This window comes from Poromitra crassiceps (genome assembly GCF_964638095.1).
Source record: "Poromitra crassiceps genome assembly, chromosome: 3".
NCBI lineage: Eukaryota > Metazoa > Chordata > Actinopteri > Beryciformes > Melamphaidae > Poromitra > Poromitra crassiceps.
Genome location: NC_139625.1, coordinates 38,546,270 through 38,570,361, shown reverse-complemented (window position 1 = coordinate 38,570,361; position 24,092 = coordinate 38,546,270). Strand labels below are relative to the sequence as shown.

Genomic DNA, 24,092 nt, shown 5'->3' with positions numbered 1-24,092 from the left:
TTTGAATCAGTGGATTTTACAGAGAAAATCGGTCTCATCTATTGTAATGGGCAACCATTTCTTCTCTCACAGCAGCAAAAAGAGCAACCCAATTGTCCCTAATTGAGCCTAAGTAGAGTTGATCTCCAGGAGCGACGAGACAGCCTACAGAAAGGAGGTGGAGGCCCTGGAACAATGGTGCCAGGACAACCACCTCTCTCTGAATGTCAAGACAAAGGAGATCATTGTAAACTACAGAAGGGGGGGGGTGGGACGCACACCCCCCAATCACCATCAACGGCACAGTGGTGGAAAGGGTGGACAGCTTCAAGTACCTGGGAGTCAATATCCACCAGGACCTGACATGGGCCAACCACACCGCCACTGTTGTCAAAAAGGCCCAACAGCGACTGCACAGACTCAGGCGCCTGAAGAAATTCGGGCTAAAGCCAAAAATCCTCAGGGACTTCTACAGAGGCACCATTGAAAGCCTGCTGACTGGCTGCTTCACCACCTGGTACGGGAACTGCACCACCATGGACCGCAGGGCGCTAAGAAGGGTGAGGCGCGCGGCCCAGCACGTAACAGGATATGAGCTGCCAGAACTGCAAGATCTGTACAACCAACGGTGCCTCAGGAGGTCCCTGAAGATCATCAAAGACACAAACCACCCCCACAACAGTCTGTTCTCCCTGCTACCCTCAGGGAGGAGATACAGGGTCCCAAGAGCACGCACAAATCGCTTGAGGGACAGTTTCTTCTCGCAGGCCACGAGACTCCTTAACATATACAAATAGTGTAGTAGCCGTACTGTACCGCACTGCAGCTGCTACCATCACGTATGACTAATGTTCAATAGTATGTTTAATTAGGTATATGCTATTTGCACCTAACAGAATGTTATTATGTTTAATTATGTTTAAAGTATGTTCATGCCATTTGCACATAATGTGCAGTGAATACGCCACTGTCTGTGGCGTGTCTTACTGCTTTATTGCTTGTTGCCTCTTGTTTTTATTTTTTTATTTTTTATTTTTTGCACTATGTTGTAACGGAGTCTACAGCACAAGAATTTGACACGTGATACTTGTACTACGGAGTGACAATAAAAATCTTGAATCTTGAATCTTGTGCAATATTCCTGTATGGCCTTTTATTGCAAGTAGCCAGCCGTTTTATAGTTTACTAGGGATCGATTCCTAGCCTCGCCCTGGACAGTACATAATTAAATTTGCGGATGATACCGCCGTGGTCAGCCTACTGGGACACGATGAAGTTGAACATGGCCCAGTTCTAAATGACTTTGTCAAATGGTGTGAGGCCTCACATTTGACTCTGAACATAGCCAAGACTAAAGAGGTTCTCTTTGACTTTAGACGAGACCCTCGACTATCCACCCCATCCATGATCAGAGGAGAGGAGATTGAGGTGGTGACAGAATATAAATATTTTGGTCTTATTATAGATCACAAATTATCTTGGAACCAATGCGTGGATGCTATCTTTAAGAAGGGCCAACAGCGCTTGTATTTCCTTAGGAAATTTAGCTTTTTTAACGTTGATAACAAAATTCGTACTCTTTTTTATAAGTATTTTATTGAGAGTATTCTTTGTTATTGTATTGTATGCTGGTACGGACATTCCAAAGATAAATTGGGAAAGATTGTTAAGATCTATGGAAAAATCATGGGGCAACAGCAGGCCGACCTGTACCACCTGTACTTGACTAGGCTGACCGTGAAGGCAGACAAGGTCTGCTCAGACAAAACCCATCCACTGTCAGCAGAGTTTCAGCTACTCCCTTCTGGTCGGAGGTATACATACCCCAAGATCAGAACATTCATTTATACCCATGTCAATCATCCAGCTAAATAAGATGTGAGATTCGGGGAATCTGAAGTTTTTATTTGCTGTTTTATTGTTATCAGATATGCACTTTAAATATGCAGGGCTGCTAACACGTGCACTTTAATACACAGTATTATTGCGTATTTTTGACCACTACAGATGATTTTATGATTTTTATGAGTTGTGTATTATTTTAATGTGTCTGTGTCCACATGTACTGTGCTGTACAACAAATTGCCTCCTTGGAGGACATTAAAGTTTTCTACTAATACTACTACTACTACTATGCGGGCTCGCCCGCCGAGCTGGCCATGCAGCTTGCCCGCTCTGCAGCTCGCCCGCTGTGCGAGTGTGCGGGCTCACTTGCTCTTATGACATCACTGATGACCACTGCGCGTCGCAGCCTTGCCTGCTCTATGACATCACTGATGACATTGTTATGTTCAATAAACTGCGGACCATGACGTAACTGTTAATGTTTTATTCACATGCTGTTACAGGCTCCATCTTACATCAACAACGACACTACGACACTTTCCGGCAGCTGTCGGAAAGCTACCTAGGTGTCTTAAAGGCACAGCTACAACTGGTGTGACGCATACACAACAGACACTGTAAGCCCTCGTTCACACAGGACGCCGAACGTAAGCAGAACTGAAGCTTGAAGCAGGCACAAGCTGAATGTACGCCTCAGCCCGATCGCACGTAAAACGGCATAGCTGTGGCCGACCAAAATTCTTGAAACAAACAAACAGACAGACAGAGTCCACATTGCCAAATTTATAGATACTGTATGAAGTTCTAACGGAAGTTCAGTCAGGAAGACTTTAATCTGCACTTTACACTTCCTCAGTTCACTCCTTATTTCTCCACCCCTTCAAATCTGCTCACATGCTCAAAATAGCCTGTCAACTTCTGGGCTTCAACTGAATAATCAGCTGTTTGCTGCCTGGTGTCTTTTATCCAATAGCATATCGTCACATCACCTCTCACCCCACACACCTCCATTGTAAGCCTATCACATTGCTTTTCACCCCTCATCGTAAGCCTATCACATGGCTGTTGTTGTCCTATTAAATATGCTTGTTTCTATCCATTCAGCCTCCCAACCTTGCTGCTGACAGTCTCGCACCCTCCACCTTCATTAAATGAATTCTTCTCAAGAATATATGTATTGTTTTCTTCAAGCTGATTTATAAGTTGAATAACTTGATGATATGATGGTGACTGGTGAGTGGGGAAATGACATGTGCAAAGCCAAGTGGTGTGAAAGCAAAAAGCGTTGAGCTCAAAAGACAGCGGTGAGACAGCGCCACGTCATACGATGTGTTTTGGGCTTTACACTATTGTGGGACGTTGGCAGGTCTGCACACTAGGGATGCACCGATATGAAAATTTTGGCCGATGCCGATAACCGATATTAACTCATTGAATGCCATGGACGTCCTTCGACGTCCAATTAAATAGTGACGTAGAATGCCACGGACGTCCTTCGACGTCCAATGCGTTTTTTGACGGTGGGACGTCGATCAAAGCCTTCCGCAGCTCCTGTACAACTATAGTAGCTATTGGAGGTGTATAACCTATTTTACGGACTCATTAGGTGGCGACAGTGCTTGCTCGGTGCAGTCCAGATTAGAGACAGGTCCGAGAAACAGCCTAAAAGCCGTGGATCAAAGACAACCCGATGCATGCTCCCAGAGCCATTTGCTCTGTCGCGGGAGCTGACATTGGCTCCGAACAGGAGTCAATCCGCGCTCACAACTGAGCCCCTCTGTCCCTGTCTGTCTGTCTGTCTGTCTGTATAGTTTCTCCAACCGATTAGCAGCCAGGAAAGCAGCCCCTGACGCCAAACCATTCAGCAATCCGGGTTGGCTCTTCCCTGCTGTGGCGCTGAGAGCCGACAGCAGCACACAAACGCAGCACTCCGAAAATATAATGGTTGCGTGAGGCTGTGTGCAGTGTGGGGAGGAGTTTACGGGGGGAGGGGGGGAGGGGGGTGGTGCACGCAGGGCATCACACAACAACTACGTCACTACATCAGAAAATATTATCTTCAGACTCAGTGAATGTGCTTGAAATGTTGCATTTCACAAAAGGCGGATTATCTCAGCTAATAATTTGAAAAGCCTGAAAACGCTGAAAACAACCTATCTTCTCCGGCTCATAACTAAAGAACGGAAAATGGTATCAATAAACTTTTTTTTGCTGATGATACAATAGAGCCAGCTCGTTCTTGTGCGTGTTCGGTGTTTACATAGTAATATCACACAATATTCTGTGGGCCTCGAGAAATCACTGAAAACGCTCTGAAAACTCTGGCACTGGGAGCATCCGTTCTCCAAAAGTGGCTGGCACTGAATGAGTTAACATTGCTGTTATGGCCGATAACCGATATTTACCGATGTCGATATGATCTGTATAAAACCACATTTTTATGATCATCACATTTTGTACATACTGAAAAACACATGTTAACACTGAATTTGAAAAAGTTATGCATTTCTTTATTTGCAAAGCCTTTGGAAAAGCCCATAAATCATAGATTTACTGCATTATTTCATATCAATGTGAAGAATTTGGCTGATAATGATAACCGATATTAACATTGCAACATCTGACCGACACCGATATGACCGATATGTTAAAAAATGACCAACATCGGCCGATACCGATATGATTGCCGATATATCGTGCATCCCTACTGCACACACATGACAACGACTAACATAACAAATAATGAAAATAAAATAAACACAAAAGGGAAATAAATGACAGAAAATCACATACGCAATCATACGCAATGCGCAAATCATATGCGCAAAGTGGTATATATTGTATATTGTATATTTTCGGTGGTATATATTGTATATTGTATATTTTCGCGTATTGGTTTGTTTCTTTTCTTATTGCAATATTTTAATACTGCTGTTTCTGCACCTTACCTTAATTGTGTAACTTTTTCTTTTATTTGTGTAACTTTTTTTATTGTTTAATTGTTTAATGTCATTGATGCTCTTGTCATTGATGCTCTTGTCATTGATGCTCTTGTTACTGTCATTGATGCTACTGCTGCTGTAACGCCAGAATTTCCCCTCGGGGATGAATAAAGTACTCTATCTATCTATCTACTACACTTGTAGCCACACACAGTCTTCAGTGACATCTATACACAAAGCAAATTGCCATAAAAGTCCTTTGCATATACCGCCGTGCAATCCTGTAGAACAGTCTCTCCCACACACACGCGCACGCACACATGCACGCACACACACACACACACACACACACACACACACACACACACACACACATGCACCATGCACCCAAAAAAATAAATAATAATATATATATATATATATATATATATATATATATATATATATATATATATATATTTCTTTTTTTTTTTTTTTTTTTTTCTCACCATTGTAAATCTCCATCTCACTGTCTGGCTGAATATGATCATACAATTTATATCCACTTTGACAAGAATCACAGGTATCTCTTTGCTAAAGCAGTGACAGGGAGGCCTCTGACAGGGCCTTGCTGCAGCCGCCCCCTCCCTCTGGAATGCCCTCCCCAGTCACATCTGACAGGCCAAAACTCATTGGGCCCTATCTTCGCAACAACGGTAATTTCGCGTTAGCGCCCATTTTGCGCTGGAATAGCGCCGCGCAAAGCCCTAATTGTGGGCGTGTCGGCCCACTGCGCTTCACGTCATCTCGGTGCAAACCTCCATAGGCGTGTTTATGCCCATAACAAGGTCAGATCACTCCCCTTAAAAGCCACAGTGTCACCGCCATCACGTCACCAGCTTCTTTCTTGCTGAGAGCAAGCAGAGAAAGAGAGAGAGAAAAAGAGAGAGGGTGAGAGAGAGAGGGGGGGGGGGAGAACGAGAGAGGGAAGAGAGAGAGGGCCGCCGCGCAATTACGCAGTGATGTCCCAAAGCGTGCGCTTACTGTAATTTAGACGTTTCGTTCATATACATGTAGGCTATAACATAGGCCTACACATCTAAAAATATTTGTTTCTTTAATAGGGTATGAATGTGTGAGATTTTACTTATAGCCTATTTCAATAGCCTATGTCAGAATTGTCCACTCTGGTTAAGCCATTTTACTGCGGTCACGCCATCCGTGCTGTGGAGAAGCTGGTCTTGCATGCGTGCAATTGCAGGGAAAGAGGTTACTGTACTGGCCGGACACTACAGGTGTTGTGCCAAAAAAAGTGTTTTGCGTTTTGAATTGGATTAGGGGAACGAGGGTCTGCGGGGCGGGAGTCTGTGTGTAGCCCGGGGAGGGGTGCTTAACTGGAGGGGGGTCTCCCCCGGAGAAGGTGGGAGCTGGACGGGTAGGCAGGCTGGGTGGTGGGGTGGGGTGGGTCGGTGCCCTGGGTGTTTTGGGCCGGCCATTGTGCATTGCGCTGGAACGCCTATTTTGGAACGGGCAAAGCCCAGACCTCTCTTTGCATTCGGAACATACCGACGGTATCTTGCCAGAGTGCTTGGGCCACGCCTACACCTGCGTCATCCCAGCGCAAAACTGGACAGTGGAGGCAGACGATAGCTTAAGACGCTGGGAAGATAGCAATAAGACGCAGCGCAAACGATAGCGCCTTACGACGATAGGGCTCATTGTCTTTCATACTCATTATGAAATGATGAGTATCTTTCTTTCCAAAAAAGCCCTTTTCACTGTTGCTTTTGACCTATAATATTTCTCTCTCTCCCCCTCTCTCTCATCTATTTTAATATTTTCTCTCTTTATTAAAGTTGTTTTATCCTGTATTTGTAAAGTGTCTTTGAGCACAGTCAAAAGCAACAGTGAACAGTGAAGCACTATACATTATATTAGTAAACATACAATAATGAGTATTAATGTTCTGTAATTCTACTCATATTCTAATATTTCTTATATTTCCATTCTTATACTTATTAAACAATAATTAGAGAGAGACCATGATGATGCCAGCCTTAAAATGAGATATTCCTCTAAATCTGGCTTCAAACAGGCAAAATTTCAAATGTAAAAGGGTCAAATTTTGATGCGTGCCGGCTAGGGATGTTCATCAATAATCGATAATCGATAATTGATCGTTGAGGAATGAATTCGATCACGTGGAATTTTGATCTATTATTGTTTTTTTGTTTTTTGCAGAATAGGTTTGGGTGGAATTCTTCCTCCTCGCCCCACTCCATTGCACAGCTGACTAACGTGAGGTGGAGCTTCATATAGTCTCTAGTTTTCTGGCTGGGCGGGGGCCTTTGTGCCAACAAAACTGATTTAAACATGGGGAATTCACACCGGCATCCGCCGGGGACACAAACAAACGCACCCAGCGGTCTGCAGACCTCAGTGAGGCTGTTAGAACTATGACACTTCGTACACATCTCTCCTTATTTTCAACAAAGTGTGAGTAACGGTACACGTGTTTAAGTGAATTCAAGTCGTTTTATTTGTTTATAACATTATGAACTATGAAGTAGCAGCTGCTAACGCCCACCTGAATCAATTCACAGTTCACACACATCTCGTGGCAAATAATAATATCCACGCGTCGGACTCTGAGAGCAGCTGGATGGAACTCGACCATCAGGACAGATGAGGTTTTTGTCACGAGTTTATAAACCTGGAAGCCGCGCGGGTGAGCTGAGTCCTACTTTCAAAATGTGAGTGTACAGTAGCCTACCTAGCTAGTGTAAGGCTGTGTGACTGTGGTTGTCAACGTTACCGCAGGCGCAGTCATGACGTTATAAGGACGCGCCGAGCTCAGGCACACCGATTGCCTTGTATCATGTAACCTGACATGTAACATGTTTGTTTACCTGGCCACAGCGCTAGTGTCTGATATTCTTACTACACAGCAGCATCGCCATTATAGCTGGCTGAGAACGCGCAACGTTATTATCAGATCAGAGTAAAAAAAAATATATATCTATATATTATATATATATATATATATATATTATTATATTATTATTATTATTATTATTATTATTATTATTATTATTATTATTATTACGCTATCGATAATCGATAATTGATCATTCATTTTCCCGAATTTCGATTATGGAAATTGATTCAAAATGCCCATCCCTAGTGCCGGCAAATGTGTGTCTCCTGCAGAAGTGGCCCCCCCAGAGCTAAAAGTCAAACTCCGCCTATGACAACACACACACACACACACACACACACACACACACACACACACACACACACACACACACACACACACACACACACACACACACACACACACACACACACACACACACACACACACACACACACACACACACACACACACACACACACACACACACACACACACACACACACACACAATGAGGGATCACAACAAGCATTTTCTGTGGCACCTGTGATGCACCAGAACAAAGCACACGCTCATACAGCCGCGTGCCACTGTGAAAACACACCCACCCTTCCTGGTAAACTGGTGTAGAACGCCACCTGGCAGGCTATATTTGGGGGGTATCTAGGGTTCAGGTGAAATACAAGAAACACCATGACACACACACACACACACACACACACACACACACACACACACACACACACACACACACACACACACACACACACACACACACACACACACACACACACACACACACACAGACATACACACTGAAACTGGAGACAGGGGTAAGGACCTAGACATAAAACAAGACATATGGTTATGCATAAACCGGCCATTAACTGAATTTGTGTTCCTTATGAGGTTACGTCAGAACGAGTGTGTTTATCCTTTTTGGGGGATGTACAGTTCCATGCCCCTGGCACCTTTCTATGAGCCGACATAACCTGTGTCCGTGTTCTTATACTCCCAGCTGTGTCAGTGTTTTTATCCTCACAGCTGTGTCAGTGTTTTTATACTCAGCTGTGTCAGTGTTCTTATACTCCCAGCTGTGTCAGTGTTCTTATCCTCACAGCTGTGTCAGTGTTTTTATCCTCACAGCTGTGTCAGTGATTTTATACTCACAGCTGTGTCAGTGATTTTATACTCAGCTGTGTCAGTGTTCTTATACTCTCAGGCAGCTGTGTCAGTGTTTTTATCCTCAGCTCTGTCAGTGTTCTTATACTCAGCTGTGTCAGTGTTCTTATACTCCCAGCTGTGTCAGTGTTTTTATACTCAGCTGTGTCAGTGTTCTTATACTCACAGCTGTGTCAGTGTTTTTATACTCAGCTGTGTCAGTGTTCTTATACTCCCAGCTGTGTCAGTGTTCTTATACGCCCAGCTGTGTCAGTGTTCTTATACTCCCAGCTGTGTCAGTGTTCTTATACGCCCAGCTGTGTCAGTGTTCTTATACGCCCAGCTGTGTCAGTGTTTTTATACTCAGCTGTGTCAGTGTTCTTATACGCCCAGCTGTGTCAGTGTTTTTATACTCAGCTGTGTCAGTGTTCTTATACGCCCAGCTGTGTCAGTGTTTTTATACTCAGCTGTGTCAGTGTTCTTATACTCCCAGCTGTGTCAGTGTTTTTATCCTCACAGCTGTGTCAGTGTTTTTATACTCAGCTGTGTCAGTGTTCTTATCCTCACAGCTGTGTCAGTGTTCTTATCCTCACAGCTGTGTCAGTGTTTTTATCCTCACAGCTGTGTCAGTGATTTTATACTCACAGCTGTGTCAGTGATTTTATACTCAGCTGTGTCAGTGTTCTTATACTCTCAGGCAGCTGTGTCAGTGTTTTTATCCTCAGCTCTGTCAGTGTTCTTATACTCAGCTGTGTCAGTGTTCTTATACTCCCAGCTGTGTCAGTGTTTTTATACTCAGCTGTGTCAGTGTTCTTATACTCACAGCTGTGTCAGTGTTTTTATACTCAGCTGTGTCAGTGTTCTTATACTCCCAGCTGTGTCAGTGTTCTTATACGCCCAGCTGTGTCAGTGTTCTTATACTCCCAGCTGTGTCAGTGTTCTTATACGCCCAGCTGTGTCAGTGTTCTTATACGCCCAGCTGTGTCAGTGTTTTTATACTCAGCTGTGTCAGTGTTCTTATACGCCCAGCTGTGTCAGTGTTTTTATACTCAGCTGTGTCAGTGTTCTTATACGCCCAGCTGTGTCAGTGTTTTTATACTCAGCTGTGTCAGTGTTCTTATACTCCCAGCTGTGTCAGTGTTCTTATACTCACAGCTGTGTCAGTGTTCTTATACTCCCAGCTGTGTCAGTGTTTTTATACTCAGCTGTGTCAGTGTTCTTATACTCCCAGCTGTGTCAGTGTTCTTATACTGACAGATGTGTCAGTGTTCTTATACTCCCAGCTGTGTCAGTGTTCTTATACGCCCAGCTGTGTCAGTGTTCTTATACGCCCAGCTGTGTCAGTGTTTTTATACTCAGCTGTGTCAGTGTTCTTATACGCCCAGCTGTGTCAGTGTTCTTATACGCCCAGCTGTGTCAGTGTTTTTATACTCAGCTGTGTCAGTGTTCTTATACTCCCAGCTGTGTCAGTGTTTTTATACTCAGCTGTGTCAGTGTTCTTATACTCCCAGCTGTGTCAGTGTTCTTATACTGACAGATGTGTCAGTGTTCTTATACTCACAGCTGTGTCAGTGTTCTTATCCTCACAGCTGTGTCAGTGTTCTTATACTCCCAGCTGTGTCAGTGTTTTTATACTCAGCTGTGTCAGTGTTCTTATACTCCCAGCTGTGTCAGTGTTCTTATACTGACAGATGTGTCAGTGTTCTTATACTCACAGATGTGTCAGTGTTCTTATACTCACAGCTGTGTCAGTGTTCTTATTGATAGTATTCTGTTACATCACCACACGGCCATTTTGGTAGGAAAACAAAATCAATAAAATCAAGTGACACTTACAGCCAATGAGCTGTGTGTATTGTAGCGCCATATTGGTAGGAAAAAGGCTTGTGACATCATCGGAATACTATGAATACTCACAGCTGTGTCAGTGTTCTTATACTCACAGCTGTGTTGGTGAACATGAAGCGCTTGATGTTTCCTTGACGGCCGAGGATCCAGACGGACACTATAGAAAAATGACATTTCAACCAAATCAATGGAGAACCTTGCAAAAAAGAAAAAATCGAGATAGATAGATAGATAGATAGATAGATAGATAGATAGATAGATAGATAGATAGATAGATAGATAGAGAGTAATTTAGCGTTTGCGCTCGTTTAACGACGCGCAATGCAAATTGGGGGTGTGCACAAGCGCATGCCTGTTATAATTGTACTGGACATAGGCGTGCCACATGCCAAACCAGGTGTTTCAGCGCAAAAATGTGGGGATGAATGGCATTATCCTATCGTCAGCAGCGCGCAATTACTTTGCACTAACAGCTTTTAAAAGCACCTTTACGCGCTAAATACCCCACTGCCCTTGAGCGCACCATAATCTCTGTGTTGTGCAGCGCAGTGCAGAGTAAAATTCCTTTTGGATATGTCATTACGCACAGCCTTGCCACACCAGGACATCAAATTCTGCTGCTAAAATTGGGTATTAGCAGATAATTCAGTGAGGCAATCAACTATAACTCACTGAGAAACTTTTATCACATCGCAAAGAGGGAAATTAATTGAGAAAACTTGTTGGACAATGGGCATAGGCTATTCACCATCACTTATCCCATAACCCGGAGGGTCGTTGGCACCACAGACGATCTGTCAATAAGCTCTCTCCATCTCTCTCTTTCCTCGGCAAGAGTGAGTCCACTCTATTACGCGTGGAGAGAATTATAGTATATTGCATGCCTCACGCAAACAGCGATTGCGAGACAGGAATCTGATTGGTCTGATTGATGTAACACCCAGGCATTGCCTGGCCACACATGTGAATAATTCGGGTGCTATGCCCAAATCCCATTTGCGCTGGCATTTTGGGGACGCAGATGATTTGGCACGGCTCTAATTTGCGCCTGCGACACGTGCCGTGAGCGTTTCTGCATCCCCACCGAGAAATGCATCCCCACCATATTTCGGGGCTGTTTTAACTTAGGAAACAGGGAGGTCACGTCTACCCAGACAATTATATCACAGTTACATTTCTGTATCAATCATTACAATATGCTCCCGTGAGATGGGGATGCGTTTAGCTGCTGCCGGGCGGGGGTGCAAAACCCGGCATAACACCTGGACACTTGCGCAAGGCAGACTGCTATCTTCCCTGCCTTAAGGCACGCACAAACAGGTGCGCAAGCGCAAATAGGGGATATCGCCTGTACCAAGATAGGGCCCAGTGTGTGTGTGTGTGTGTATTGGGTGTGGGTGTGCGTGTGTGTGTGTGTGCGTGTGTGTGTTTGGGGGAGTGCAGACTGGCCAGTGACCTGACAAGACCCTGATGCATTCCACAGGGTGTATATTTGTATGGGGCTCCTCTCAGCCCCGCTTATGCATGCACCATACACAAGAAAACACTGCAACTTGCTTGCCTTCATACAGTAGGTACCACACACTGATTTCTCATTGTAGTGCTTTTCTTTATCGCAAGGTGACAGCAGGTAGGATAAGGACTTTTATTTAGTCTACAATCAATGAGAAGCTGGTGAAATGCCAGTTACTGCTACTTTAAGTCTATGTTTTGTTGAGCTTTTAAAGGTTTCTATGCAACTAACTACGCAACAACCACTGATAGTGAAGCCAGTTTTATGATTAGCCCATTTAATGTCCATTTCCCTTTCTCCAAATATTGATCTATAACTGTAAAATCTGGCAGTATAGTGGTTGCGCCCGTTTACATTATTATGAGTAGTTATTGACCTAACATGTGGGGAGTGTCTACAGAACTGAATGCACTTCTGTCAATATGCACACTGAGAGTGAGTCACTAAACCTGAGGCAACCTTAGTCCCAAATAAACACCTTAGCTGGGGAAAACAGAACAGAGCTATGAATCCTAGCCTCAGAATTCAACTATTAATTTCACTCAATCATAGTCTCACATAAGGATTATTATATTATTCCGAGACGTTTTTGTCATGTCAGAGTAATTTCTGTTCTTCCGGGTGTGTATAAAAACGGCTCAAATAGCCTGGTTCGGCAGACAACAACTTTGTGTTAAAGGCAAGTAGATCTACTGTTTTATTATGATTGATGTATGAAAAAGTATAGGACCTTTGCGAATACGGGGTCCTTGTGTGAGACTATGATTGAGTGAAACTAATGAGTAGTCGAATTCTGAGGCTATAGAATCCCAGTTTTATCCATGTTGTCAAAGAACAGACATCATAACAGTCTTAAATAAACTGACTGCCTTACTGCCTGTTAACCTACCTACATTAGTAGAAGTTTTTACTTTTTGGGAGTCATCTTCAAAAGGTCGTTGCCGTCAGTCCCAGTCTCTGACGCGAGGTTAGTCCCTGGTCGCACGAGTCACATGAGTCGTAACATAGCAACCGACACCAACAAACCGGGGTGGGGGATGGACAGACACCAGACACACACTGTACAGCAGCATGCTATGTATGCTAGCAAGCTAACGCTAGCTAGCGTACTATATAGCCTATAGAAATCCATCCAAACAAGAGATAACCCTTTAGGAGAAAATGGTGAAACAGACGATACAGATATTTTGTCGCCTTAAACCCACAACGAAAACTACTGCGGTGAGTGGAGAACAATGTTGCAACATCATTAATTAAACCAAGTTTGTTGACTTTACGTCACATAAAATGGGTTAACAGCTAACTTTTGTTGAGTAGCTAACGTTAATGTGAAGAGAGCTGTTTCTTCAACATGAAATGTCACTTCAACCTCTCGAAGTCACAGTGATTCTCTTTAGCTAATGTTTGCTAATAGCAGGTGCAAAATCCACCTGCCTGGACTTGATGCTGAGTGCTCTTGTGCAGTGGTGTAGTGGTGCCTTTACTTATGTCCCTTTTAAGCGGCCCATCCAGCAAAATATACCCAAATGAGCCAGTATGTCACTGAACTTCCACTGCTTGACTTCAGGGAGATATAACCTGGAGAGATGTTGGTCATTTCAGATAGATACAGCTCCTTATCACAAGGATGCCAGTTAGGAGGAGATGGGCATCACTTTTATGGCATCAACAACATCTTCAGCAAAAAAACAGGAATACACCTATTTATCCTTATTAATGTTGATGAATGTTAATGAATGTTTCACTCAAAGATAATATATAATAGGCTGCAACACTGCAAATTATTTAGCTAAAGCTAATAGTTACAGTTAATCAATTAAGTGGGTAGGCCTATAGGACTACTGAAGGCCAACTGAAGAATAAGTGGGTGATACCCCTGCCTCATGTGTGTTTTTTAATATTTTAATATTTATTTAATTTTTTATAGAACAATATACAAGACAAACAGGCTTAGACACAGGAAATAAAAGAAAAAACAAACATACATGTGCTACCAGCCGCACAAAAAGAGACGTGTATAGGATGGGATCCCACGTAAGGGGTCCATGAGATACCAGCCAGGCGAGCCATCCGTCAGCCCTAGCCTTAGTCACTTGTCATTCTTGACCTAGTCAAAGTAGGCCAACAACGGGTCCCAGATAGTAGAGAACCTTTTAAGTGAGTTGGTTCTCAGGGACCCGAGTCTCTCCATCTGTACAACAGAGATAATGTCCATCAGCCACACCTGAAAAGAAGGTGAAGAGGAGGACTAACATTCCTTCAAAATTAGTTTTTTGGCGACAGTTGTCCCCAGTGTCAGAGATTGTTGCACAGCTATAGGGAAGTTCAGTGAGGACTCCGAGCAGCCGAAGATGGCGAGTTCTGCCTCCGGCTGTAGGGTTATTTTGTAGGCCTTAGAGTACCAGTCAAATATTTTGGCCCAGAATCCTGTTAATGAAGGAACCAGAAGGCATGAGATAGTGTGCCCTCTGACACCTGGCATCTGTCACATAGTGGCGAGACAGAAGGGAAGATCCTGTGCAATGTATGCTTGGAGTAGTGAAGACGGTGAGTGACTTTAAATTGGATCAGCTGTTGTCTGCTATTAACTGAGCAGAGTTGTCTGCCTCATGTGTTTTTAATGGCACCCTAATTGTTATGAAGTTACACTACTTACTTTACTAATATGACTGCACACATTTAACTGCACCATATCCCTCTGTTTTCTCCCCCATGGTCCACTGAATAGGGTTTGACAAATATGGGTTTTTCAAGGCCGATACAAATATTTTTGGGTTTAAGCTGCGGATGTGTTTCAATGTGACTGTTTTCATGCCAAAGAATTACAAGTATTTACTGTTTCCCCCAGAATTATGTTCTTCCCAGAGTGGAAAACCCTCTGCAACAGCATTGCATGAGACCATGAGCCACTAAAACTCTCAATTGAAACCTATAATAATAATAATAATAATAATAATAACAACATCAACAATATATTCATGCATACTTGTGTGGAATAAATACAGTATGTTGCATTAGTCAATTCAAGAAAAGGGCTTATAGACAACCAGTATAGTATTCATCAACAATAAATGTGTAATCATACAAACTGCAAACACATATGTTTTACATTGTACAGATGTGAATTTCCATCAGAAAGGCCCCTGGCAAAGTGTTTTCATCCTCAGAATGTAAAGCCCAGGCTATTGTCAGAGCACAGCAGCTGATGTGGGAAATAATTAAATTACGCTGAGGGCCTCTGTGGCACTTTAGCTTGAGCTGACGCTGTCCAGCTAACTGAAATGAGCACAGCTACACCCCGGGGCTTTTTGAGGTTGTGCGTGTCTGTGTGGAGACACACCAGAACAGTCGTGGCCGGGGTGACAGTGAAAAACAATCCAATCATTTAGGTCTTATCTTTTATTCCTTGGAGCCCGGGGACCTGCGATTGCATCAGTGTCCATCGGAAACATATGCCAGAACATATGCTGGAGCTCGGAAACAGGGGTGGGGGTTCAGAATTACACAGCCAACCAAGCTCACTTTAAATGTCCTGCATTGCTTGAGCTCAAGCCATATTGGTTGGTTATGTGTTCTACAGTTTGTCTTGTGTCCCCTGAGGCCTGGCTTTGGTGAGGGGAGGTGAAGTTGCAGAGCTTGCCTACAATGTACCTTGATCTGTTCTGTTGCTTACAGCATACAGTATTAATCCCATCTTTTCATTTTGGGACTTACATATTTTAGGCCTAGGATGATGTTTTGTCCCCTTTATTTAGCTGGATACCACATAACAGTACAATGATTATAGTACCGTAACCGTACATATAGCTACACTTTCACACAATGAATCAGCAGAGGAACTATCATGTCGCTACTCTCAATTAGGGCTGGGCAATACGGTTGAAACTTTAAATCAATATCTTGATAATCATAAGGATTTTTCTTGATATCGATATATATCACGATATGGTTCATAGGGCTGTGAATCTTTACTGGCCTCACGATTCGATTACGATTCATCTGTCAACGATTTGATTCCATGATGCATCACAATGCATCTCGATACAAAATATCACAGCTATAGGGCAATATCACATTCTCAATTTTCTATATTACATGTATAAAGCACATGGCTACTTTTTTATCAATTAATACAAGCAGTCATATAAATATCAACTCCCCTTTTTATTTAGAAAATGCTTTAAAATCTGAATGTCAACATACATTTTAAACATAAATGATTAATCTGTCAACGATTCGATTTGATTCGGTGCATCTTATAAACGATTAATTTTGACACCCCTAATGGTTCATAAATGCAAAATCAGGTCAAATAAGCAAATTAATGTTGATACATTGTCATAGAACTGAATGGTAATGTTATGTGTGATGTCAAATAAAATGGAAATATTCAAATAATATTCCTAACATACCTCGTTTTATGAGTTTTTAAGTAAAATTGGCTTGTTCTCATCAATTCAGACAGCAGAAATGTGTGTCACTACAGTATATTAAAATAGCTTCAAGTCATCATGAAAAGACGATAAACGATAATATTGAATTATCGCCCAGCCCTATTCTCAATGCTCCAATACAATCCTCTGCTCAATAAACAGGACATGCTACATAAACTAGGCTTTCTTATTGAGCCTTTGTGGTACACTCACAGGCTTTCTACTTGCCCTGTATGATGATCAACTGCTGAAGTAGTGCTTCCACTGTGGGGCTGACTCTGCTGTCGTCTGTGGCTCCCTCAGGTGTACTCTGTGGACAGTGAGGAGCAGACAGGTGCCTCTCTGGAGTTTGTGGTGCCCAGAGAGCTGGCCGATGGCTTCGTTAACAACAAGAGGGAGAGCTACAAGTTCAGGTGAGTGTCTGAGAGCTTTTAACACTTTTCATTAGTCTCAGTTCCTACATCAGCCAGCTGAAGTGTAAAGGTCAACATTTCATATTTTTTAAGCTTTTTCATAAACGAAAATGTCCATTTTGCTACACGCTATTGGCAGTTGATACCATACGATAGTGATTTAACCTATCGTCAGTCCAGCTTACAGTACATTTGCTGTTCTAAACACCTGCTGTATGTGGGGGCCCCTCTTTCCTGGTGCTGCACAGAAAGTGATGCAGTTTATCTTTATAAGCTTGAGTGTCTTAATTTTGACAGTATGTTGGGCCAGTGCCTACATTAAGTGCAAGACACTTAATGTGTGGCTGCTTGTCACCGAAGGTGTCCTCAAAATCAAGAAAAACAAGAATCTCGCCAACTAACACTTAGGCCAAATTAAATATCAACCACAGCGGTGTAACTGCAAATTAATTTTTATAATGAATGAAGAACATACAACATAGAAGAAGACATATAGAAGGTGTGTGTAGCCAACCAAAATTGAAGCCGTCAACGTTGCATAAGAACTTTTCTATGAATAATTCATCCACCAGTTGTGTCAGTGTGGAGCCAGAACATCTGTTTAAGGCTGGTGGTGAAAGCTGCCTGCAGCCTTGTATACCCGCTGGGCAGGGCCCGTGCCACGCTTCCAAGGCCTAAATTCACAGTTAGGGAGTCAGACAGCAGTGGACACGGAGAGCCTTCCAAAACCACAGGCTCTTATAATAGCCTGTGGAGGTTCCCTTGCGCCCTTACAGAAATACAATTTCCACATTTAACAGCCTTCTGGGGCGGATTCCTCTCACATCTCTCTCATCTTTCTTTGGGATAAAACATGACTGCTTTTGAATGCAGAATGACTACACTCCTCCTCATCCACTTTGGAAGTAAAATGGTGTCCTTATTCAGAATTGTGTTAAGCCTCGGATGTTTGAGATGAACGAGCATCATACATGTTACTGTAGCTGTACTGTATGCTGTTAGCAGTCAACTAAATAAAGAGGAGTAAAGTTATGTCTTCTGTCCTGCATTCAAACCTACAAAAACACAAGGTATTTATTTTTCTTTCTTTCTTTTTGGTTGTATGTTCATACCTTTGTGATGGTTTTTGATCCTGCAGCCCTTCTGCCTTCTGCCTTTTCCCCATCTGGGCCACTTCCCCCAGTGTTAAAAAGTCTGAATTTTATTTTGACAGGCAGGGAGAAAAACTCTTGTGTCCGTGTGGTAATGTCTTTGTTCTTCTCCTTTTTTTCTAGGTTCCAAAAGGTTTTCGATCAAGCAGTCAAACAAGATGATATATTTGAAACCATTGCCAAACCAGTTGCAGACAGGTAAAATCTTAGTAAATTCTTAGACACTGTACTTTTTCAAAATGACAAATATATATTTCTAAATGTAAATAAGTATTGGTGATAATCACAGGCAATGTTTCAAGTGGATATGATTTCCTTAAAACCCTGAGTTATTCATCCCAAATTTCAATCGTTGCCGGTGGCAGCCACCTGCACCCATTGCTCTTGTGTCAGTGCTGTGGTCAGGCCACACATACAGGACTGCCCCAGCCAGGCTTGTTGATGGGAAGACAGTAAAGCTGAGCTTTCTCTAAGACGGAAATGGAGGGTGTCTGTGATTTTTGGCCTGCTTTCCACACTTAAACCACTAAGTGGGACTGAGTTGGCACAGGAGATGGCACAGCCTGCCATTCTACAGAGTGTGAGAACATTTTCAAGTCACAACACAGCGCTATACGAACTATAGTTGCTCACTCATTTTGAAATGCTGTTTACTATGTTAGGCACATACTAGAGATTACTATAGACTTGCCTGGGGACCAATCTGGCACTCAGACTTAATGACACACCTGCTGTCACCAGGCACCCAACCACCTTGACATCAAGCCAGATTTCTACACACTGTAGCAATTTCACCCTATTTTGATGTTACAAAGGATAGTTAGATCAGATTCTGTGTCTTGATCAAATGTGCGCACAATGGCAACCACTTGCAATGAAGTGTTCTGCATTTCAATTCTGTCCTCCCATCACCCACAGCAGCCTTGTGCCTCCATGATGAAATTCAATCCCTTGCTTCTCTAACCTCCGAGCTACCTCTGCACCCAATGTTCACTCTGTCTCAACAAAGGGAACTCATATGGTGTCTGACAGAACTTCACCCCTGCCTAGAGGTTAGTCTAAATTAGGACTGGCTTCCCAATGGGAAAACAGCAGAGAGGAGAGGGAATTTACTTGGAATTTCCTGTGATCAAATGTTGGTTGTGTTGTTGTTATCTGAACAAGGTTCTTCCTCTCCTGCTCCCCCACACTCTGTAGCCCTACCATCTCCTCAATCTTCCACTCCATTCCCAGTCCCAATTCCACGTCATAATCGGGGCTATTTGTGGAATCCCACAAGTGCTTTGCATGATCTTTTCTATTAAGATACATATAAACAACATGGTGAGATGTCTGGATTGACTGACTAAGGACTTAGATGTCTTTGACCTGACTCAGACGAGGTATTGGGTTGCCCTCCCTGGCCACCCTCTTAACAGTTCGTCCCTTTGTTGTGGCAGATGGTAGAAATCAGGTTGAAGGCTTCCAGTCATCGCTAGGCTATGTCTTTCCATATCAATTTGAGCTTGGCGTCTTTGAGTCTTTGATATGACTATGACATACATAACCACGAGGGTACGAGTCATCACGTCTAGCCATGACCAATCTGTCCCCACGGTCAGACATTTCTTAGACCACTGCCGGCTCCTTGCACCCTCTGCAGGATGCCCATTTAGTTTTGATGGAATGTGCTGAATTCCACAAGGTCCTAACCTTCTAAATCCAGTCCCACCACAGTGACTGAAACACAGGGGTGAGTAATTCTGACCGGCTCCCATTTCCTATTGGAAACTGCCTTCAAAGACAATCACAGGAATCAGCTCGGGCTTAGGCCTCATATCCTTTCCACAAAGGGTATTGAAAGAGATTATGAAAGGCATTTCAGCTGGGCCTGACATAGGCTAAATTATATGAGACCCAGGAGGTGGTTAGTGTATCCAGTTGGTGTCTTGATACCACTTAGCGTTTGTTGACATCGAAATGGACCCAGTTACAGTGGCAACTTTGGTCAGGGTAATCAAAATGAAATCTGGCCCGACAGACCAATGATTTCCCCAAAGCCCCTGTTGTCTGGAAACATTTGCATTCAGGTCTAGTCAGGAGTCATTTTGAATAATAGCATTTTCACTGTCAGAGCAACAATACTCACGATTCCATGCAAGCGGGCGCCGATCCTGTCAACTAGCAATAACTGTCAGGTTGTTGTTTTGGTTGGTGCTCAGTCATTCTTGGCACACCTCTGAAGTTCAGCCAGAAGAACTCGTTCATTTGAACACCAATCTCCATCTCTACTGTGGTGTAACCCAAACCAGTCATTTCAAACCCAACACAGTAGTTTCAAAACAAACCAGCGTTAATGGCTCCAGCGGGGGAAGAGCCAACGTAATGATGCTGGGCTGGCAAGCCGGGCCCTCCGTCTATGTTGCATCCCAATTTCACGAGGCTGCAAGTGGAGTGGTGCTGTAGGTGGCTTTCTTGTGAAAGCTGCTGCCCATCTTCAAAAGAGAAGAAAGAATAGAACAGAGAAGAGGCCCCCAAGTAGAGAGACGGCTGAAAGAAAAGAACAGATGGTTGTCCTTATTGCCTCAATAGACTTAATATACATAGCCGGGCTTCTTCCCTTAAAAAAAGAACTGGAAGAACAGAGATCTCTAGTGTCCTGGGCAAAGCATTGCCAGTCTCCAGGAAGGCTGAGGTGTAAACAGGAACAAGCATTGGGAAACGCCCAGGCCTCAGTGGCAGGGCCCAGGCCGCATCATTAGCACTGACGTTCAACTAAACACTGCAGAGCCTGTGTCTCATCCATCCCCCCTCTGCCAATCACCGCCATGACTCATGTCGGATTAAGTGGCCCGCCCAATGGCCGTCCAAGTCAGAATAACCAACCGCCATTCTCGCGAGTGGGACGTATTTTTTTTTATACAAACTGACATGGACTTTTTCCTTTACCCTTTTCGTGCAGGGTGTGGAATAGTACAGCACACAAGAAGGGAAACCCGCACGCCGCTCAAATACAGGGTTGGCAATTCCATTAGAAATAGTGGGAGTCTTGAGTTTGTTTATAATTGGTCTTGTGTGAAGATGATATCTTTTTCCTGCCATTGGCAACTGAGTGTCCTCACCTTTGATCTGGGCTCGTGTGTCAGGGGCCGCTCTGTCATTTTGCAATTTCATCCTGGTTTGTTTCCAAGCCTGCAGAACAGGAGAGTCTACTTTTGCCAGCTTGCCCTTTCCCTTCCACCTCATCTATTCAGTGCCATCATTTTTGGATGTTCGTTTCATTCAAACAGAGCTCAGATCCCACAAAAGAACGGATTTCCATGGCCCTGTGCACGTGCAGTGTCCAGTTCAATGCCAAACCAAAATGTACCGGGCCCTGCCTAGTTTGACTGGGTTTGGGCCCTTTCCTTCAATCAAGCTCCGAGACATTCCTCCCTCACCGGCAGATGTCTGTCGCCATGGCAGCTCTCCACTCACTGCAGTCTTTTCCTGTGGATTTATAGTGTCAGGTTCAATTCACTCAGATTTTTGGTGTCTGCTTTGAGATAGTTGGCAGTCCCCCCTTGCTCTTGCAAATGAAGATGGTGAGGTCAGCCTGAGGCACATGACGCAAATGAAGAATGAAGCATATGGTTGCACTTAGTTCTGCATTCTGTAACTTCTCACCTGTACACTATATCTCAGACTATAAACTTACTAGAGTATGCATTGATTTAAAATATATATATTTTAAATTCTAACACAATTTAACACTTAAGGCTATTATTCTTTACATTTCTGGTCCTATTTTGTTGTTTGGTGGTGTATTTTTCTTATTCCCCTTGGTAACAGGACAAATGTAGAGGACATGGTGTCACATCAAGCTATTTCTAGCACAGCTACAATGGAGTTTTAATAGTAGAAAAATGTGAGCCATCCAAAACAGCAATGGCAAACGGTTGGTTTTGGTGTCAATCACTCAAGAGCAAGGGCTTCTATCTAGACTCACCACTTTGCACCGACATTAAACATCATACAGGGAGAATCCATAAAAGAGGTGGAGACATTTTGTTGTTACTGTTTATTTTTTGTTTTTTTGTGTTTGTGTTTCCTTGTATGTCTTTTTGCATATTGGAAAAACTCAAAAATAAAATATTCAAAGAAGAGGTGGAGACAGTACCCCCAGTAACCACCGACAGTTGCCTCCATAGACCACAATGCAATAGAGCCACGCTACAGTAGTTTGCTATATTCATATGCCCACTTCACTCGGGTAATGTAGGCAATCACTAATTTAAATAGAAGTAGCTGAGAGAGATGAGAGGGAAAGTGGAGACATCAAAAAAGTAAATGACACTTCATCACAGAATAACTCCTGGAATATTGTGGACCGCTTTCGTTATCCGAGGGCTGTCCTTTAACTATGAGATTGCAGTAGATACATGAGCTCATGATTGGACTATTTACAGAAGCTGCAGAGAGCAGACAGAGATGTATTTCTCTGTGTCATGTGTCTGTTCAGTGTGTTGGCAGGCTACAATGGCACTGTTTTTGCCTACGGCCAGACGGGCAGTGGGAAGACTTTCACCATCACAGGAGGGGCGGAGCACTACATTGATCGTGGCATCATCCCTCGCACCCTGTCCTACCTGTATCAGCGCTTCAGCCAGGTCAGGTCAGGTCAGGCCTGTTTTTCCCCATAGATTTGTGATTTAGAATTTGTTGCCAATAGAGGAAAAATAGGTTGCACATGTCAGGCTGCTTTTGTATATAAGAAATTGTTCTTACTTGCTTGCCTGGGTAAATAAAGGTTAAATAAAATAAAATAAATCTCTTTAATACACATGTATGTTTATATTTAACAGATCCATTTTTTAAGATGGCACCCTCCTGCTTCTCTCCACTAACATTTATCATCTCATATTGCAAAACATCCAAATTTAAAACATTTGTTCTTGCCAGCTGTCAAAAATGCTGGGTACATGTGGCTTTGCGGATTGGCCAGGAGGCAAGCGTGGCATCACACCAGGATGCCGCCATCTTTATGCGACCAATCCATTTTTAATATACTATAATCTTTGCTCCACAGGACAGCAGTATGGTGTATACCACCCACATTTCCTACTTGGAGATCTACAATGAGGTTGGCTACGACCTTCTGGATGCCCGGCATGAAGCGTCTCGCCTGGAGGAACTACCGTCAGTATTTGTTTTAGCCTAAGTACCATAGATAGATTGTACTATTATGTTTATTTGAGTGATTGATATCCACTGTTCCCCTAAACACTTGTGGCTATAGCCCCAGCCTTATTCCTGAGCAGCCATCTATCAGCCTGGCCTGAAGTCACTGTGTGGTGAAACATGGAGACTCTCCTCCTAGTATTTACCATCCCACTACTAACTGCCAACTGACATAATGAGCCTGTGGGACAGCAGTGGATGCGGTCGACCTGGTGGCAGACTCGACCACTGGAGTGGAGAGCGAGCTGGTCATGTGGAGCAGACTCGACCACTGGAGTGGAGAGCGAGCTGGTCATGTGGAGCAGACTCGACCACTGGAGTGGAGAGCGAGCTGGTCATGTGGAGAAGCAGTTTTTCAGAGCCGGTCGTGATTTTCTTTTCCCTCAATCATTTGTCTCTGTCTCTCTCTTTGGTCTTGTCTCCTGCCCCCCCATCTAACTGCCTCTCTCCCCTCTTCCTCCTTTCTTTCTTTCTTTCTTTCTTTCTTTCTTTCTTTCTTTCTTTCTTTCTTTCTTTCTTTCTTTCTTTCTTTCTTTCTTTCTTTCTTTCTTTCTTTCTTTCTTTCTACTTGTAACTTCCATATTTCTAGATGTCTGTCCATCTTCCCATTTTCCCATTTTTTCTTATATTTACTTCTTATATTATCTTTACAAGACTGTCATGTTCTTTGTCTTTTTTTCTTGTTCTTTTTTGCACCAAGTTCCATTTAATT

At 43.3% G+C, this 24,092-nt stretch overlaps 1 protein-coding gene across 1 annotated transcript in view; it reads left to right on the top strand.

Annotated features, from left to right (window-relative positions):
* Positions 1-13,345: 13,345 nt before the first annotated feature.
* The window catches only part of kif6 (kinesin family member 6), a gene marked incomplete at both ends in the record, with an annotated part of 113,643 nt that continues 102,896 nt past the window's right edge, over positions 13,346-24,092 (top strand). The window contains 5 exons of the mRNA XM_083633012.1: positions 13,346-13,405; positions 16,921-17,030; positions 18,305-18,379; positions 22,662-22,809; positions 23,229-23,338. Of these exons, the coding sequence (XP_083489138.1) occupies positions 13,346-13,405; positions 16,921-17,030; positions 18,305-18,379; positions 22,662-22,809; positions 23,229-23,338 (503 nt within the window). The remainder of the gene's footprint in view (positions 13,406-16,920; positions 17,031-18,304; positions 18,380-22,661; positions 22,810-23,228; positions 23,339-24,092) is intronic.